Source organism: Pseudorca crassidens, chromosome 10 (assembly GCF_039906515.1).
Source record: "Pseudorca crassidens isolate mPseCra1 chromosome 10, mPseCra1.hap1, whole genome shotgun sequence".
Classification (NCBI taxonomy): domain Eukaryota; kingdom Metazoa; phylum Chordata; class Mammalia; order Artiodactyla; family Delphinidae; genus Pseudorca; species Pseudorca crassidens.
This window is the reverse complement of record NC_090305.1, coordinates 35,779,095-35,794,684: the sequence shown is the minus strand read 5'-3', so window position 1 is coordinate 35,794,684 and position 15,590 is coordinate 35,779,095. Positions and strand designations below refer to the sequence as shown.

Below are 15,590 nucleotides of genomic sequence, written 5' to 3'. Positions count from 1 at the left end.
ACCCACCCCCTCCAGCTCTGGCTGTCACATCAAGGGGGCCCACTGGGCCCAATTCTTCTCTTGCCCCACTGTCTCCGTCAGTTTCCCTGGTCACTGCCTTTCAAAAGGACCAGGGTCCCTTGGGTGGGCAGTGAACGCAGGCAGAGCCATGATGTGGATTTTCAGCTGGGAAGGGGAGTAGAAGGCTTCTTAAGAGCAAAGGTGCTCATGCACAGAATGGGCCTTTCCGTAGGTGCTTCTCTGTGTGCCAGTGGCATGGTGGGAAATGGTTAACAACCAGCTCTCTGGGAAAGAAAGCCCCAGTTTATAACAGTATTTGCCCTTGGTGTAGATACTCCCACTGTGGCTGATTTCAAGCTGCCAGTGGGATGTCACTGAGGGTGGAATTGGGAAGAGAGGCACAGAAGCACACCGTGAGACAGTGTGTCCAGGACACAGACGCAGTCATTGTAAATAACCTCATGAGCAGAGATAGCAGTAAAATGTAGTAAATGAATCAGGAAGTGATACATTTTGAGTGTTCCCCAAATTCCTGACAGGGTGACATGCTCTCCACTGGATCTGGCCTTCTTTCATCAGTCTGCTGTCTCTTCCACACGGGGCCTCTCACCTCACCATTAAGTATGCTTTACGAGATTACACTTCTGCAAATTTTCTTGGCCGTATGTCTACTTATACAAGCAGAGACATATTCTTATGCAAAATACACGAGAAAACTTCTCCTGCTCAGACTTGCTTATTACTCCTGACCCCCCCAACCCCCCAAAACCCCAAACTCAACCAAGTGACCCCACCTGCACTTTCATGGAAACTTAGGAACATGTAGGTAAAAGAAAGAAATAATATCAAAGGGAATACTTGAAATGGAGGGTGAGGGAAAGTAGGGAGGAGAAGAAACAGACAAAGAAACAGAACAGAAAGGGGGAAGGAACCGCAGCACAAACCCGCAGAAATGGAAGGGTGAGACCAGGTGTAGTCACTGCCTCATCCCTGTACTGAAGCCCAAACTACAGGACGTCAGGAAGCCAAATACACCGAGCGAGTTGTTTTTGTTCTTACAGGAGCCATGGGTCCTGGCCTGCAGCCCCAAGGCTAGTCTGAAGGGCAAGGGTTAAGGCAGGAAATGGCGCTGGAAATAATCTGCTGCATTGAGAGCTTTCTCTCAATGAGAAGAAGTCCCTTCTGAAATGTGTCCCTTGGGACACATGTGCACCGGCGGGTCCACAGCCCCATCAGACAAGCTCCTAAGGCGTCTGGATAGCAATGTGGCATTTGATCTCAAAATGGCAGCTGGGAGATGGTAACACTTCTTCTCTAATTGGGATAGTATGCTTTTAAAATAAATAGGTATTTCAAATGCTCTTAATTAGACTTTCAGCCAAAGTGCTTTCTGTTTGAAGTTTGCTGATTACTTCAGGCAAAGTTGGGCCCTGCTGCACCTGATACCTGCTATAGTTCATAAGAAGGCTCCCAGAGAGGTGAACACAGGAATTAAGAAGGAGCCTGCGGTTGAAGAGACGCAGCAGGGTTGGGACGGGGGGCGGGGGCATAGAGGATGGAACACCTCTTGCCCTGAAAGCCATGGAAACGACTCGCCAGGCCCTAGAGCAAAACCGCCCTTGGAATTACTTGAGTGGTATTTTCCACATCATTGTTTCTGTTCAACAAGCATCATGAAGACTAAAGAAGAGACAAGGTGGCAGCCAGCGCTAGGGATGACTCCCTCTCCGGTGACCTGCACCTCGGCGCAGCTCCCCACAGAGGTCCCTGTGCCCTTCCCAAGCACGGCGCTATGAGTTAGGGCCCCGGGCAGCCCTGGCTGTGTGCTGGGGAAGGTGCTCTGCAGAGTCCTGGCTCCAAGACCCTGCCCAGGCCTCTGGCAACGGGAGGTCAGGCCCAGCACATCTGCCTGACCCCTCAGTCCCGGGGCCAACAGGGAAAAGCTCAGGCTCCATCAGTGTGTCTTAGGCTTCCTTGTTCTGTGTTTCTGATGTAATCAGTAGTTATTTGGTATGATCATTGTTACGACCAAAACTAAACAAGCAACCTTCCCAATAATCCAAGTTACTAGGCTCAGATGGGTTACCCTCATGACGCTGGGGCTCTACTCCATTACCCCCAGAGATCCTGCGCACAGGATTTCTCCAACTGCAGGTCATTCCAGGGGCCAGCCCCTCTCCAGGGGAATCCCGTTGTTCGGAACATATGAATTGCTTATTTAATCAAATCTCTGGAAGGCTTGATCCCAGGCTAGTGGGAGAGGATACGGGGGGCCCTGCCCAGGAGCCCTGTTCCACCAGCCTTCCAGGGAGCTGCACACTCCTCCTGGGTGACTTCCTTGGGTCACATGTCACAAGGGGGCATTTTCTGCAGATGCCCACTGCCTAAAAGGTGCCCAGGCCCTCTTACGATATCACTCTGTTGGTTTAGTGTTTGCATTATTAATGTATGAAGTGGGCCCATCGTTGTTGTGGGCAGTAAATTGCATGGGGACCAAGAGCGTCCAGTGTGGACTCAGAGACCTGGTTCAAGTCCTAGTTTCAACACTTACTAGCCTGTGACCTTGGGCAAGTCACTGAATCACCTTCATCTGGAAAAGGCACTGTGCTCTTAGGACTGTTGTGAGGATGAGGAGACGTGCACATAAACCAGTGCACAGAGGTAGTTCAGCCACTGGTAGCTGTTTTCATCACCAACCGTTACTGCTGCGATGAGTTAGTCGTGGTTCTAGAAAGCTCCGAGTAGGACCCTGAGGAGCTGGGACATAAGGGGTGAATTGTCCCTGGTCAATTGCTCCCAATTGACTGGTCCCAGAGAGGAGGGGCGTCCCAAGAAAGCTGCACTGACCGCAAACCTGCCCTCCTTTAACCTTCCCAAGGGTTCTGGATGGGTTGTTGTTCAGCTGGGCGTGGGCTTCCCACGCCAGGTCAGCCTGTATTACCTTCCCCGTCTGCTTGCAGGCTCCACTTTGTACCCACCTAGAGCTACCTGCTGCACACGCCGCTGGGTGATTTCTTCCTTCAGGCGACCTGTCAAAGACACAAAGGAAACCACTGGTGAGTCTCCAGTGGGCTGGAGGAAGACGTGGCCTAGGAAGCAGGTGGCGAGCTAAAAAAATTAGGTAGAGTATGAAAGACCAAGCAAGCATAGCCCTGCAGGTCCTGGATGTGTGGAACAAGAGGCTGCAAAGGCTGGGGCCCTGGCGTATCAATATAAGCACACATTTCACCTTTGGACTATCTGTGGGTTCAGTTATCTTAGTATGTCACTCATAATCTTTGCTAGGGCTACAGTCTCTTAAACAGTTCTATGTGTCTATTATTAATGAAAGGGGAGGCAGGATTTGATCTTTTAATAATTTATAGGATCCCTTTTAAATCCACTTCTTTCTTTTAAGCTATAAGAAACTGTGTCAAAAAATATGGTGGTTTTAGTTGATGATAACCTTAATATGAACACGACAGTTGATCATTTGGTAGGAAACACATCTAATTCCACGTTGCACAAATAAAGGTCTAGTGTGTAGATCAAGGGAGGTGAGAGCACCGCCGTACTCTGCAGTGGTCAGACCACAGTTGGTCATCTGTTCTAGGAGCTACTTTTTGTAAGGAACATTAGTAAAATAGAAAATACTTAGAAGATGGTAACTGGGATGGTGAGGGCTCGGAAACCACGCCATGTGAGAAATGGTTAAGGTGACTGGAGATGTTCAGACAGGAAAAAAAAAATATTTGGAGTTATGGAGACAATGGCTGTCTTTAAAAATCTAAACATTGTTATATGGATGAGAGAACAGATTTATTTTTGTCCTACTGCTGAGGGTAAACGTCAAGTCGAATGAAGGCAGCCTTGGGGCTCAAGACGGGGAAGAAACAGCTCACAACGAGGACTGTCTCCACGTGGATTAAGTTGTCTCAAAATGGACTAAATCTCCTGGCAGAGCAGTGAGCCCCTTCCTGAAAACGCTCAAGCAGAAGCTGGGCAGCCATCTGTTGGGCTGTTAGATGGAGAATTCCTGCCCTGGGTAGGAGCTGGGACCAAATGACCTCCAGGCTTCCTCCGTCTCTGAAACTCCGTGATGCGGTGCTGGAGGCATGGCTGCAACAGCAGCCCTGGGGTTAGTTTATGTCCAAGCGTTCAGCACACTTGTTAAAATGTCAGCGCTGTCTGTATTGCACGTCCCATTGGGGAGATGTGATCAGACCACTGGGGGATTCTGAGAAAGCCTGGGAACTTCATTGCTTCCTTTCCTCATATACAGTTCATTCTATGCCTCAAAGGCTACACCTGAAATGAGTTTCCAATGAAGCAGTCACAGGAGACCTTGTCACTCCCCAAAAGTTCTAGGGCACTCCTAGAATATTATGATTGGGAGGGATGGCAGAGGTCATTCAGTTTAATTCCCCACACAATTTAGGAGTCCCTTCTACAGAATGAAAGGGTCATTTCACCTCTGACTTATATGTACCCCGGCTGTTCCACTGGTTAAACTGTATATAAGGAATTGCTGATGAGCTATTGACACCTGATTCCTTGGAATTTTCCTATTTGGACCTGGTGTGTTCTCTGGAACAGCATAGAAAAAGGATCCTCTCTCATGAGCAGTGAGACCCCTTTACACATCTGAGGGTGCTATGGTTTCTCCACTTAGATGTGTCCTCCCTGGGTTAAACATCCCCAGTTCTTTCAGCTCCACCTCGGAAGCCACCGTCTCCTGGTGTGTCACTATGCAGGTCTGCCCTGCCTTCCACGTGTCCCCCCTGGAGAGAACTATGCACAGAGAGGGAGCCAATGACTGGGTGGAAGCGATCATTGCACCCTAATTCCAAGTGGGGGCGAGTGAGAACTTAGGGAATGTGTTGGAAGGGGGTGAGGAGGCGGAAACCTAGCCCATGGATGAGTACTGGATGAGCCTGGAGCCACCAGGACCTGAAACCCAGCCCAGCCATGGCCAGAGGTGGGCTCTCTTCCCCACGTGACCCTAGTGTCTGCACCAGCAGAGTCAACGAGTTGGGGGCACAGGGGTGGTGCTGGGCTGAGCCTCCAGTCTGCCTCAGACATTGCTGACTTGATTTTTAAAGAAGCACGGCACACACGGTCTTCAAATAAAAGGAGACCGTGCTGCGGCGAATGCAGTTTCGAGGAGGTCATCGAGGGCTTTCTCACGCCCACAGTATGGAGCACCGATGCTGCTGTGGTGCCTGGCTGGTTTCCCGGGTATCTGGCGCAGGTGCCACGAGCCTCTAACGTGCCTGGGTACCACCCTCCTAAGGTGACCGGACAGTGACCTGCTCCTTTAGAGCCCATACGGGCTGCCTGCCCCCTTGGAAACTACCTCCCCGACAACAAGCCTCCCCGCCAAAGAGTGTCCTCGACGGCTGGCCTCCCTGACCATGCGACTCCCCAGCTATGCGCCTCCCATAGGTGCTCAGCCTAGTGTGTTGTGGCTTCCCCTGTTCCTACCAGAGTGACCAGGCTCCCCTTCCAAAGCCCTGGGGAGGCTATTTTGGAATGACAGGGTGAAATATTCTCCACAGATCCAGCCTGGGAAATACTGCTCATGAAAATAAAGAGGCGGGGTTTTGCCACCAGGACTGAGAGTTCTATAAACTGCACAAACGTAGATACCTATTCCCAGAACAATGAGCCATCCCTTGGGGTCGTGAGGTGGGTCATTATAATGCCGCAACTTGATAAAGGTAGGTGGCAAATCTGTTTAGTGATGCTCAATTCCGGCCAGTTGGCTAACACCTCCCACCACATGGCATTTTTTGCTTTTGAGAGCTTCCCAAACAAGCTTCTAAAAATAGCCTTATGGCTGATACCTAATTGCACTTTTCAACAGGGCCATTCTTCATGTGAAGGTAACAGTCTCTGTAATCGGCTGGATCTTGCAGCTCCATAGGTCTTGGCAGAAGAAGGAGCTGAGGGGGATTGCAGAATTCACTCAGCACGCAGCTCGCTGTCATTAGCACGGTGATAAATCTGCTACTTTTGGCCTGGGTTCCTGGACACATCCCTGTCCCGAGGTATGGAAAAGAGATGAAACGGAAACAGAGAACTCCCAGCCCGAGGCAGGAGATGGTCTGGGAGGGAAGCCGGGGAGGGGAGGAGCGCTCTGCTTGTAGGAGAATGGTGGTAATTTGTAATTTTGCCTCCGGTAACTTACAACAGTATACGCTGGAAACACCTTCTCTCGCTTTTGGATTCATTACTTGACAAGAGTGGAGGTGGCAGCAAGGGGTGCAGGGGTACGCTGAGCTCCAGAAGAGAGGCATGACCTTTAAAAACACCTGCGAGCAGGGTATGTGCCAAGTGGTGGTTCATAGGAGAGGTATTATCATCATGCAGAAGCAAAACTCATTCTTTTAGAGTGATACTCAGTTTTCTGGATAAAACAATTTTCCTCAAGCTTCACACTGTATTTTGCACGCGTGTTAGCTTGAAATCGTTCACCAAGTGAAAGCTGTTTAGCTGGTCCAGGACAGAGCCCTTCACTCATTCTCCCTCGGTACAGCTGTTGCAAGCTGTTTGTGCAGCTCCCACGATGCGGTGCCTTATTGAGAATGTTGATGTTCCTGTCAAGCAGTACCTATTTACTGTTCCTCCACCCTGTGTTAAGCACTGTGTTCTAAGTGCTATGGAACCTACAAACTAATAGAAGACTCCATCCTAGTTCAAGAAAGTTAGCGTGATATGGGGGATGGCAGACAGGTGGCCTGCATGCTTTTCCTTTAAAAAGCTGAACCCACGGTTGACCTTGTCCTTCCATCCTGGATGGTTTGCTTTCCTGCTGAGTCTGAGTTTGGCTCTTCAACCCAGTAATTTGGGCAGCGATAAGCAGTCACTTGGAGTTGGACTTTGAGATGAAGCAGACCTCTTTGCCGTTCTGATTTTACTAGAAAGTAATTACAGATGTGTAGGTAGAGAGAAGTAAGTTCAAATCCCAGATCTGCTACTTCCTAGTAGGGCAGGTTACTGAACATCTCTAAGCCTCAATTTTAGCATTTGAAAAATAGGAATAATAATCTAACTGTGATAATACCTGCTTTACTGGGTGGATCAAGAGATAACGTACCAGCATCTGTGACACATGACACTAACTTTAGGCATCAAGGTACTTTCAGACATACTGGAAGGATACTATGTTCATAAGATGACAGGCCCTGAAGGGCAAAGGGCTAAATGTCGATCAGTGCTAGAGGGAAGTTCAGAGGAGGAAAAGGTGGGTTAGTGGCACTAGGAAAGGCAACATTACTAAAGGTGAGACTTGAGTAGGTTCCGAAAAGTGCAGGGGGTTAAGGGGGCCGTTGGGAAAGGCCCAGAGAGCTGGGCCCTTAAAATCAGGCACATTCGTCTCCTCCTTGCTAATAAATATTTCCAGTCACAGAGAGCTGTTGGAGCAAGATGGTGGAGGAGGTCAGGTATACATTGGTTTGGGGCAGGGGTTGGAAGGAGGGCTTGAATGGGGGAGTAAGGCTGGGGGGAGACCGAGTTCTAATCATACTAGAGTCCAGGATCCTAGGTAATAATTACCAAGGGCTTTGGACCCAGGTAAAAATCTCTTCTTCCATTTGACTATACTACTATGGTATCCCGGGAAAATCCAATGAAAATAAACTTCAGTAGCAGGATTGGGGTGTGGGGAGAACACACAGAATGTTTCCTGCCTGAGGGGCCTCTTTGAAAGGGAAGGTCTAGTTAGTGGTTCTGAATTTGGAGCATCGATTGTGGCTGTGACGTAGAAGCCAGTTTCCCTGTGCTCTAAATAGAGGACTGTGATTACCAGAGGCTGGATTCCCTAAGCTGTTTGTAAGGCTATCTGGGAAAAGAATGGGCCTAGCATAAATTAAGCGTGCGATCCTTAGATGAATTTCCAAGAAACGAGTACATAAATCATTTGAAGCCTTAAAATCAGGCACATTCATCTCCTTGCTAATAAATATTTCATCAGGCTTTATCTAAACTTGTTTGTGTAATTTGAGTATCTATTGAGGCAAGAACCACCTCTTCCCACCACAGCAATGGCAGGTAAAATTAAAAAAGAGAATATCGAGAAGACTTTGCTGGGTTAGATTACAAGACGTATTTCTGAACACCAGGAGCAGGACAGAGATGCAAAATGGAAAGTGGAGCTTAAGCCTTCAGCCTCGGGGCTCCGGTCCAGAGGCAGGAAGGAGGTTGAAAGTGCAAGACATGGTTGCAAGCTGCAGGGTGGGGAGAGACTCCCCGCCACCCAGCCTGTGAGTGAAAGGGGACGGAGGAAAACAAGTGCTGCCTGCTGTTGCCTGGGGCTTGGGTCACGCCCACTGCAAGCCCAAGGTGGAAGAAAGGGCAAACTCAGCCTCTCTGCTTGCTGAGCCGAGCCGCCCACTGACTCTGACCAGGTCAGCCACAGCCCTGTCCCAATACTGCCGGGAACAGTTGCTCCAAGTTGTCCTTCTTGGAGCTGCTTTTGTACTGGGGGCCTGGAGGGTCTGTCAGACAGAGAGGGATGAGCACAAAGGGACAGGGAGAAAGAGAAAGAAAGAAAACGGTTTTCATTAAAAACGAACCTGTCCACCAAAATGCCAAAGTATATGAATAAATCTAATGCTAGAAAAAGATCGCAAAACCAATAGTTGGGACCTGAATTTGTTATAGATGAAAAGGTAGTTTTCTGGACAGGCAGAAAAAGACATTTATTGATACAGAAGCACAGAGGGCTGAATGAGCCATACTCTTCAGTTTACTGCACACCATCCTTGTCAGTCTGGGCAAAGCCGTGTGCGTGCGCTCCTGTGCCCTGCTTCTTCTAACAGGCACACGTTCTAACTGGTTCGATGCATACCCTTTTATTGTATGTAATCTTACATCTGTGTTATAAGTTTTCTGTGCAATTTGTAAGCTATGGAAGTAATGCTGTGCTACAGAGCTCATTCTGTTTCCTACCTATTTATCAGCACAGCGTTTTTGACATCTACCAGTTTTGCTATATGTGCATCTAGTTCTCAGTTTATAACTGCTACATACATTCCATACTGTGTACCCCCAAATTTTACTTCCCTTTCCTGAGGCTGGAACAACTAGATTGCCCCCCATTCCCACTAACAGAAATAGTGCTGTGATGACCATCCTTGAACATGTAGTCTGGTAAGTCTGTGAGAAAACTCCTTTGTTGGGTCTCAGCAGATCCGTATATTGAATTTGAGGCACTGTTCTCCATCAAGACTGTGCCAGTCTACACTCCCAAGACAGACTTCAAAATAAGCATGTTGAGAATACCCAAAGAGACGAATGCAGGCATAAGATTTCTTTAAAAGGAATAAGAAATCATGCAGCAAATAGGTATAAATGAAATAAGAATAGGTGGATAGGAAAGAAATTTTGAAATGAAAACTAGAATCACTGAAACGAACAAACAAAAGATAGAAGGAATAAGGGACTAAACACCAGATTGGACATATCTTAAGGGTGAATTAGTGAACTGGAAGCTAATATAGAAAAACTCATCCCAAACACAGCACAGAAAGCAAGAGGTAAAAATGGAAAGAGCAGTTAAGAGTCACAGAGAAGAGATTGAGAGGTTTCATCATTTGCCTGATAAGAGTCCTAGAAGAAAGGAATGAGGCAGTGGTGAAGAAGCAATATTTGAAGAGATAGCAGTTGAGATTTTCCAGAATTGAAAAAAACATAAGCCCTTGGATTGACAGTGCACTCTGAGCATTGAGCAGGATAAATAAAAATAAATCTACCCCTGGACATATCATAGTGAAACTGTATAACTTCAGGAGAAAAGAGCCACTATGATCAGCTTCCAGGGGACCTGCAAAGACCAACTTAGACAACAGCCCCGGCCCCAGTGACAGCAATAGGTCCTGGAGACAATGGAGGGAAATAACTGTCAACCTGAATTTTATACACAGTCCAACTATCATTCATAGGTGAGGACACAATAAAGTCATTTCCCAGGCTTCCCTGGTGGCGCAGTGGTTAAGAATCCGCCTGCCAATGCAGGGGACACAGGTTGGTGCCCTGGTCCGGGAAGATCCCACATGCCGCGGAGCAACTAAGCCCGTGTGCCACAACTATTGAGCCTGTGCTCTAGAGCCTGCAAGCCACAACTACTGAAGCCCACATGCCACAACTACTGAGCCTGCGCTCTAGAGCCCGCGAGCCACAACTACTGAAGCCTGCGCACCTAGAGCCCCTGCTCCGCAACAAGAGAAGCCACCACAATGAGAAGCCCACGCACCACAATGAAGAGTAGCCCCTGCTCGCCGCAACTAGAGAAAGCCCACACAGAGCAACGAAGACCCAACACAGCCAAAAATATATAAATAAAATAAATAAATTTATTAAAAAAAACGTCATTTCCCATCATAAGAGGACTAAGCTTTCACCACCACTCCCCCGCCCCCATCTCCGAAAGGACTCACTGAGAGGCAGCCAAGCAAGAGAGCATGGACTCTGGAGCCAGGCTCCCTGGTCAGCAGACCAGCCGGGCCACTTGCTGGGCAAATTCGGGTAAGTTATGAATGGCAGTGTGCCTCAGTTTCCTCATCTGCAAAACAGGGATAATGACAGTATCTGTTGAGAGGACCGAATTAGGTCACCTATGTAAAGTGCTTGGAAGAGTGCATGGCGTATAATAAGAACTATGTAAATGTAAGTCATTATTATGATGATCAGCAAGAAGAAAAACACAGAGAAATATGGAGGATAAAGAAACAATGATGAACATAAAAAAGTAGAGTACTTAAGTAAAAATATTTAAGTAGCTACCATAAACACCCTGTGTGTGTGTGTGCATGTATGTGTGAAAACTAAAACTTTAAGCAGTAATAACACTGGAGCTAAGGTGAGAGACCGTCCAACAGGGACTTAAAGCAAGCTACAGCCCTGGATGTGGGTGGAGGAGGATGGATTTGGAATAACTACAGACATTGTTACACTTACTTTTTAACTCTAGAAGAATAGAAATATGTAGCATAGCAGCCAAATCATTAGAGAATTAAAAAAAATGCAGGGGAGAGGATTGCAGAGAGGGAATGCCAACATTTTAACAATTCAACACGGCAGGAAAGGAGAAAAGAAGCAAAGAAGACAGTGAGAAAAAAAGGGCATAAATAATCCTGTTTGGTCAAACAGTGGCAAGAGCCTTCCATATATGTGTATGTGTATAATTGTGTGTGTGTGTGTGTATGTGTGTGTGTGAGCACACGCACACCCATATACACGCTTATATGAGTGTGGAGGTGATGTGAATGGGAATCTACAAAGCTGTTACAATGGGTTAGCTGCGATGGAAGTGGTGTGGTGAATGAAATGGGTAAGGAGGTGAGAGCCAAGCAAGACGAAAACAAAATCACACATCACTAAGCGTGTATGATTTATGGTTTATGTAAAAATATATTTGTGTATATTTATAAAATGCTTCCCGGAGACGGAAATGTGATGCTACTGTAGCAGGCTGAAAATTGTGCTCGGGCACCTGCCACACGTGCCCACACAACCTGGGCATCAGTGATAGGCTGGGGGTGATGGGGAGTGTTTCAGTTTATTTGTCAGACCTCTGTTTTTGCTCAGGAACATGATTGAGAAGGGGGGACGATGGAGGATGGAGAGTCACAGGGAGCCCAGAACAGCAGCAGCAACCCAAGAGCTGTCCACTGGCCTGGGCTGGGGGAAGCATGTGGGACGTCTCCAGCCCTCCCTAGGTGCAGAAGAAGACAAGTCCTTCCTGGGTTCCCTAGAGACAAAGGTCCAGTGACAGAGCACAGAGTGGGAGACCGGAAATGGTCTAAATGAGGGGCAAATGTTTTTAAGCCTTCTCATTCCAAAATGTTATTTCAGTTCTCCAGAATTCAAGCTTCTCCTTCCATTTAATATCATATTTGGTAACATTATTAAGTCACACAGAGAGGAGAACGCAGCTCATTCTGAAAATATCAATAATTTTAAGAAAAAACATATTGTAACTTGCTTTGATTCCCCTCATGGGGCTTTTCACCAGGACACCCCATCACCTTGGTCCTCCCTTGTAGAAGAGGATGTGCCCTGTAATTGATGAGCATTTCAGCTCGGGATGAAAGCACCAGACAGCAGTCTGGGCTACTTTCTTACCTCTAGGATGGTATATGATAGTATTTTGGAGGACGCTCTCATTTATAAAATATGACCAAATTATACCATGTCTGGGAGACCCAATTCTTTTCCTATGGGATATTCATTCTGGTTACCCAAGTAATCATAATAATCATACAAGATTAGCACATTCTGTCTGAAGCTTAGGCATTTGGCTATTGTATACGCTTAATTAAGCTAAGGAGCTTATTGATATCACTATTCCAGTATGTGATAATATTCCATAAACATATTCAGAGAATTAAGTAAATAAGTGCATTTGTTAAAAGCTCAAACAAATGTGCAAGTAGGTAAAGCATAAGGAAAATTTTCAGCTCAGCAACCAGCATGAATTGTTACATACTAAACATCTCAGGGAGCTGAGGATTCATGACTGTGTTGGCATCCATTCAAAAGATGTTACTTTAGATGTTTGGAAGTTCTTATCTCAGCAAGGGAGGAATATAACTAGCTTCCACGACCTGCCCTGGAGGAGTAGGCATAGATCACAATCCTTCTTTCCGTCTGAAGACATGGCTCTGGTTGCCAGGGATGCTATTTGGGGTGAGGGGAGGGCCCGTGCAGCATGGCCTCTGACCTCCATCCCTGAAGCCCCAGGGGTAGTAGCACAGGACACTCTCAGAGGTGCCTGGGCACATTCAAGGCTCCCCTGCTCCAGGATGGGGGCGCAGGTATATTCCACCTATTCCCAAGGTCCCCTGCTCATGCTGGAGGCTAGTTTGTATGGCCCCCTCACTGACTGTGGAGGTAGAGGGCAGGGTTCACCTAAGGAATATAAAATACCCCCCCAAGCACTAAGATGTTTGATTTGGCAATGCACGTAGTTTTTAGATGGATTAACATGAAACTAGTGAGTTTTACATTGCTCTTTGATATAAATAATAAACTCTCTCACTCCAAGATAAAGCTTGGTTCTATTCACTTAGTTTTAAAAATTAGCTAGTGCTTAAAAAAAAGTCAATGGAAAGAAACATGCCCCAGTTAAGGTTCGCTGCTGGTCAGACTGCCAGCTGGCATGTGAAATCACTGCCTTACACGGAGTGCTTCTTGATGTGGGAATTGTTCTCCGTCTGAAGAGGCTGGAGATTAGGGGAAACGTGTCAGTGAGTTTGTAAATAAAAGACGAAATCATACGGAAATGGTTTCAGCTTCCAGGTTCAAAAGTCATTGTTTATGTGCTGCTACACCTGTTGCTTCTTTCTCGCGCAATGGGCCAAGCCCTCTAATCCACGAGGGCTCCTGGGCTCTGTCTCTGCAGTCACGGGGCTGGGGGCGGGGGGCTGGGATCTACTGGTGCACCTGGGGAGAATCACCCAGGGGAGCCAATGGGGGCTGAGCTTAAGGGAAGGAGCCGGTGGGAAGACTAGGAAATGGTGGTGGAAGTGGGAAGCCAGAGAAGGGTGGTTGGCCTTCTGAGAGCACTGAACAGCGGTGAAGACTCATTCGGTAGGAGGGCCGTGGAAGCTGGCAGGAGAAATGGCAGCGGGAACCCTGGGCCTGGAAGAGTGGAAGGAACACGGGCTTTGGGAGGACGCGAGTTGGGATTGCCAGTGACTACCTGTGAGTGACCTTGGGCCACTTCATCCCTTTGAGTTTCAATTTCTTCACTAAAATTGGGTGATAACACCACTCTGGTAAGGGTGCTACAAGAATTAGACAAGATATACATCAACCACCCAGCACAGTGCCTGGCACATCGTAGGGGCGCAAAGTGGGGTAGCATTGGTGGTGGTAATAGTAAAAGTAATTATCATGGGGGGGTTGAATTACAAATAATACTGTATGGAGGACAGGAGAAAACAAACTCACTGCAATTGTTTCTAAGGCCTTGGTTATGTTCACATATGATATGACATCTGCATTTTCCCGTTCCCTTTCCTGAAAGCCATCTAAGGTCTTAATTAACTCGTTTCCTTGGGCCCAGTGGACTGAATGGAGGTGCTCTATCCCCCAGTGGGCGCAATGTCCCTGCAACAGTCCCAACTCAGGGCTTCGGCAGCCACTGAGTCCAACTCCAACTTTTTACAAATGTAGGACCGCACGGACTACACCCCCGCCTTTGGATCGGTTACTCAGCCTCAAGTTCACCATCACTCTCATTAGTAACGGGGTCTTTCATATTCCTTTATGATGGTAAATATGACTGATTTCTGCAAGTGTAACTAAATGACTTTTAATAAGCTTGCTTGAAGTGGTGGTGGTAATGGCTCTATTTTCAGAGCCTGAGATGATTCCTACCCTCATCCTTTTATTTTGTTTAATTTTCCAGAAAATAGCACCAGAGCTCTTTTTCCTGAGGTTTCTGTGGTGGCTGAATATTCCCAGCAAGGAGAGGGGTAGGGGAGCAGCTAAGAGGGAATTGCCGGCCATTTTGCAGAGGATGCTCTTTAGCAAGAATGTGGTTCCCCTCCCTGAACTTGAACTCTGCCTTCATGAAGTTCTAGTGTACACGTCTCTATTTCTGTACAGATTTCAGTCCCAGTAGTTAAAAGCTGGTCATTTTGGGGATAAGTTAGGACTAGTTGGGGATAGTTAGGACTAGAAAAAGAGGCAAAGCAGATCACAAAACCAGGATGGAGGCTTTTGCGGCAAAGCTTTGGGAGAGATGAAGGAAGCGGAAGGGGGAGTCCCCCCAGCCTGAGACCTACACTTCTTCATTCATCAGGGGGGCGAGGAAGGGGACGCGGGTCAGAACACGTGTAAGTACGGCTGACGGCGCCGGGTTTGGTGCTGCGTCTCAGCGGAGTCAGCAACTCCGGGTGAGAACATCGAAAAAGGGGGTGAATACTCAGAGGGAAGGAAACAGGCACAGAGAAGGAACTGCCGTCATACACAAAAGCGGAAATAATTGACCAGCTTCATGCTGAGACTTTAGGGGAGAGAGATCCCGAAGCTTTTTCAGTGTATAAGGAATGGTGAGTGGAAGTCAAATATACAGAACCCATCGCGACAGACTGAAGATGAATTAGGTGTTGCGCGTTCTTTAGCGTACTCGCATTAGTGTTTTGTTTTGGTGAATATAAAAATGTTTGCAGGGCCTTTCATGGGTTTACTCACAAACTCAGTCTTATTTTTCACAAAAAGCCTTAATCCTTAATTATGACTTTTCCTATCACAGGATATTCAAATCCCTCGTGGCTGGGGATAGATGAATAACTGTACTCTATAAATTAGAAGACACGACAGTGCACATCTCAGGGCACAGCAACTGATGCGAATCCTCATTTCAGCAGAAGCTACTTTCCTTTCAGCTCATGGAGTATATTGGTGGTCAGCTGCTTCAACAGCCCAACGGGTGCCGGGAGGCGAGCAGACCTTCACCTTCTTTGAACTGGGGAGGATTAAAATTCTCAGAATTAGGAGCAGCTGCTGCCTTCTATGGGAGAGTCTGAATATTATCTTTGAGGCAAACAGCTCTGTTTGAGATAATCTAACAACTTTAATGGACCATTTGAGTCTCTGCA

At 47.3% G+C, this 15,590-nt stretch overlaps 1 protein-coding gene across 3 annotated transcripts in view; it reads right to left on the bottom strand.

Moving 5' to 3' along the window:
- Positions 1-15,590, bottom strand: part of KIF6 (kinesin family member 6) — a 390,416-nt gene that overhangs the window by 37,928 nt on the left and 336,898 nt on the right. For all 3 annotated transcript variants that reach the window (XM_067753073.1, XM_067753072.1, XM_067753074.1), the window contains one exon: positions 2,979-3,029. In XM_067753073.1, the coding sequence (XP_067609174.1) occupies positions 2,979-3,029 (51 nt within the window). The remainder of the gene's footprint in view (positions 1-2,978; positions 3,030-15,590) is intronic.